This window comes from Palaemon carinicauda, chromosome 14, assembly GCF_036898095.1.
Source record: "Palaemon carinicauda isolate YSFRI2023 chromosome 14, ASM3689809v2, whole genome shotgun sequence".
Classification (NCBI taxonomy): Eukaryota; Metazoa; Arthropoda; class Malacostraca; order Decapoda; family Palaemonidae; genus Palaemon; species Palaemon carinicauda.
Genome location: NC_090738.1, coordinates 133,746,653 through 133,751,652, shown reverse-complemented (window position 1 = coordinate 133,751,652; position 5,000 = coordinate 133,746,653). Strand labels below are relative to the sequence as shown.

General features: G+C 32.0%; 1 protein-coding gene across 1 annotated transcript in view; it reads right to left on the bottom strand.

Moving 5' to 3' along the window:
• Window positions 1-5,000, bottom strand: part of LOC137653035 (uncharacterized) — a 48,160-nt gene that overhangs the window by 1,941 nt on the left and 41,219 nt on the right. Inside the window, 3 exon segments of the mRNA XM_068386427.1 lie at window positions 1,788-1,968; window positions 3,552-3,730; window positions 4,549-4,785. Of these exon segments, the coding sequence (XP_068242528.1) occupies window positions 1,788-1,968; window positions 3,552-3,730; window positions 4,549-4,785 (597 nt within the window).

The following is a 5,000-nucleotide window of genomic DNA, read 5'->3' as shown; positions in this document are numbered from 1 at the left end:
CTCGCTTTCTTCTGCACTGATAATAGAAAAATCTGTTTAAGCTTGCCATTGCAAGTTTCACATTGTTGGAGCTTTTAGCCATTGGTGCCCTCAACCATTTGTATATAAGCTCGTTATCTTGTTAGATACACTGTTACATTCACCTCAACTTTTTTTTTATGTACCTAACAACTGCCTTATGACAATACTTACAACTTACTTAAGCTTGCCATTGTATGCTTCACATTGTTGGAACTTTTAGCCATTGGTGCCCTCAACTATTTGTATATAAGCTAGTTATCTTGTTGAACGCACTCGGTTACATTCACCTCACCATTTTTGTGCAATTAATAGCTACCTTATGACAATACTTGCAACCTGTTAAGCTTGGCAGTGCATGTTTCACATTGATGGAACTTTTAGCAATTGGTGCCCTCAACCATTTGTATAAAAGCTTGTAATCTTGTTGAATATAGTCAGTTACATTCACCTCACCTTTTGTTAGTACCTAACAGCTACCTCATGACATTACTTACAACCTATTTAAGCTTGCCATTGCATGTTTCACATTGTTGGAATTTCTAGCCATTGGTGCCCTCAACCACTTGTATATAAGCTCGTTATCTTATTAAATACACTGTTTCATTCACCTCACCTTTTTTATGTACCTAACACCTACCTGATGACAATACTTGAACCGTTTAAGCTTGCTATTGCATGTTTCACATTGCTGGAACTTTCAGGCCATTGGTCCCCACAACCACTTGTATATAAGCTAGTTATCTTGTTCAACGCACTCAGTTACATTCATCTCGCCTTTTTTTTGTGTTAGTACCTAACATCTACCTTGTAACAATATTTGAACTGTTTAAGCTTGCTATTGCATGTTTCACATTGCTGAAGCTTTTAGCCATTAGTGCCCTCAACCATTTGTATATAAGCTCATTATCATTTGGATACATTCAGTTACATTAACCTCTGCTTTTTTTCTAGTATCTAACAGCTACTTTATGACAATACTTACCTGTTTAAGCTTGACATTGCATGCTTTACATTGTTGGTACTTTTAGCCATTGTTGCTCTCAACCATTTATATATAAGTTCGTTATCTTGTTAAATACACTGTTTCATTCAGCTCACCTTTTGTTATGTACCTAACAGCTACCTCATGACATTACTTACAACCTGTTTAAGTTTGCCATTGCATGTTTCAGATTGCTGGAACTTTCAGGCCATTGGTCCCCACAACCACTTGTATATAAGCTAGTTATCTTGTTGAACGCCCTCAGTTACATTCACCTCACCTTTTGTTAGTATCTAACAGGTACCTATTACAATATTTACCTGTTTAAGCTTGCCATTGCATGTTTCACATTGTTGGAATTTTTAGCCATTGGTGCCCTCAACCATTTGTATATAAGCTCGTTATGTTGTTAAATATACTTTACATTCACCTCTGCTTTTTTGTTAGTACCTAACAGCTACCTTGTAACCTGTTTAAGCTTGCCATTCCATGTCTTACATTGTTTGAGCTTTCAGTCATTGGTGCCCTCAACCATTTGTATATAAGCTAGTTATCTTGTTGAACGCCCTCAGTTACATTCACCTCACCATTTTTATGCAATTAACAGCTACCTTATAACAATACTTACAAACTGTTTAAGCTTGCCAATGCATGTTTCACATTGTTGGATCTTTTAGCCATTGGTGCCCTCAACCATTTGTATATAAGCTATAATTTGAATACATTGTTACATTCACCTCACCTTTTTTTATGCAATTAACAGCTACCTTATAACAACACTTACAAACTGTATGTTGTTGAAGAGCTGATTATTAGCTTCCAGTATAATCCTCGATTCTTTTCTCTCGCTCCAAACTTGTCGCACGCGGGTTCCTATGACGTCTGTAACCCAATAATCTATTAAACCAGAGCTGATTAACCGTCCGAAGGCGCTGTTGAAAAGATTGGAACATGGAGATCCCTTCCTGGAATTGAAGGTTAACTTATTGTCATATTAGTTTGAAGGTTTAAAGGCTGCTCATGAATGGCAGAGGCAAGGGACAGTAATATTGCCTTATCAAGCAGGACATTAGCCTAGAGACTGACCATATATATATATATATATACATACATACACACATACATATATATATATATATATATATATATATATATATATATATATATATATATATTATACATAATATATGTATGTATATATATGTACAAATATGTATATATATATGTATATATATATATATATATATATATATATATATGTATATATGTATATATGTATATATATATATATACATATATATGTGTATATATATACACAGTATATATATATATATATATATATATATATATATATATATATATATATATATCAGCACCCAAGCACCCTCTCCACCTAAGCTAGGACCAAGGAAAGCCAGGTAATGGCTGCTGAGTACTCATCAGGTAGACCTTATAGGATCCCCCACCCCTCCCCATCCATAGCTCAAAAGGATGGTGAGGATGGAGCGACCAAAGAAACTAACGAGTTTGAGAGGTACTCGAACCCCAATCTGGCGTTCAGCAATTAGATATTTAGAGGCTACAAAATGGCTCTGTTTCATATGCTTTTTTTGTCTTTTTTGTTTTTTAATAAATTTCACACTGCATTATACAATATGAAATTAGTATTTTTCACTATTTTGATCAATTGCTGATTTCAAATGACTATATAGATTTAATATTTTTGCTTTGAACTTAACATTTACATGATTTAAAGCATAAAGTGCATGGTTAGAGAAATATTCAAGACTTAATATTTTCACCCCCCATAAATATGATTTTTTTTTTTTATTTAACAATTTCTTATTCCAATTAACTACTTTATATACTGTACACTGTAATATTTTGCCATTTTACATGTTTTGAAGCATCAAAGTGCACGGTCAGAACAAATATTCAAGACTTAATGTGTCCATATAAAAGTTTTTTTTTGTTATCAATTTTGCATTCTAATTGACTACTTTATATACTTTAAAGTTTGAAACTTTTGCCATTTTGCATATTTTGAAGCATCAAAGTGCATGGTGAGAAAAATATTCAAAACTCAACCTTTTCACCAAAAAAGAACGGATTTTTTATTTCACATTCTAATGACTATTTTATATACTTTAAAATAGGTAATTTTTGCCATTTTAGTAATTTTTATTATTTTACACGTTTTGGATCATCAAAGTGCATAGTGAGAAAAATATAAAAAATTCTATTTTTTCACAATTTTTTTCTTTATTTTAACAATTAGCATTTCACCTAATATACTGTAAAATACTTAATTTTTGCCATTTTGGTGATTTTTGCCATTTTGCATGTTTTGAAGCATCAAAGTTCACGGTGAGAAAAAATTCTCACAAAAAGTATTTTTTTTTTTATTTTATCAATTTATCATTCCAATTGACTATTTTCTTTACTATAAAATACGTAAATTTTACCATTTTGGTAATTTTTGATATTTTACATGTATTGCCAAGACTTAATATTTCTTTAAAAAAGTACCAATGTCAGCATATCTCACCCAAACCCCCATCCTAGATCCGCAACAATCCTGTAATCCTGTTTACCGATGTACATGGGCGTCCGACCAAAGCGATCCGTGTGACTCAGAGAAATGGCTGATTTCACTCGAGTTTTGGAGCCGATGAATGCGTAGTGTCCTCCAAGTATTTTGTTTAACCCGTTTTCTATGCTAATGGGCTGAGAGGTACAATTAGTTAAATATCCAAATAACATTATAATTCAAAAATAATTTCAGAGAACTGTATATATATATATATATATATATATATATATATATATATATATATATATATATATATATATATATATATATATATATTGTATATATATATGTATATGTATATATATATATATATATATATATATATATATTGTATATATATATTGTATATATATATGAATATATATATATATATATATATATATATATATATAATATATATATATATAATATATATATATATATATATATATATATACATATATATATATATATATATATATATATATATATATATATATTTCAATTGTATTAACATGTTAATGTATGGATAATAAACTTGGGCTCTTAAGACGAAAAGAGGAAGTAAAGCTTGAGAGAACAGAGATAATAATGAGAATATAATTTTTTGAAAGATTGGGAAGTTATGAAACAAGAAGAATGGCAGGCGTTGTAAGGACCACAGAGGTGGTAAGAGTATCATGATTTAGATGGTCATGACATGTGTTGAGAATGGATGGTGGGGAGGGAGTGAGGAGGATTTAGGAGGAACCTGTTATGGGGAGAAGATCGAGATGTAGGCAAAGAATTAGATGGCAAGATAAGGTAAAGGAGGAAATGTGAAGTAGAGAGTTTGGTTTAAGATGATACCTTTGATAGAAGCCATTGGAGAGGGTGTATCAAGCAACCGATCCCTTAACGTAGGGATAACGGTAGGAAAGAAAGAGTAAGATTATCATAAAACTCGCACATAAAGATTTGGTTGTAAACCTACCTCAGAGTTTTTATAAATTTGCTGCAGAATTGGATCCTTATCATTTGTAAAATAAAGCTTCGGCTGTCCAGAAAGAATCAGGTCGTGGATTCCCCAACGCCAGTTGCTTTGACCTAACAAATCCTCGTAGCTATCAATGGGCTTAGTCTTGCCGGGCACTGTTAAATTGGCCACTAGTGAGGACCTGAATCCGGTGGAGATCACCAATGAAACCATCAGCCACCAGCCTACCAACATCTGCAAAACAGTTTTGAGTTTTTATCTCCTTCCCTATATGTTATGGACAAACCTTCAGAGATTGTTAATTAGTATACTTAATACTTAGGACAGACAGTATTATTATTATTATTATTATTATTATTATTATTGTTAATTGCTAAGCTACAACCCTAGTTGGAAAAGCAGAATGCTATAAGCCCAGGGGTCCAACAAGGAAAATAGCCCAGTGAGGA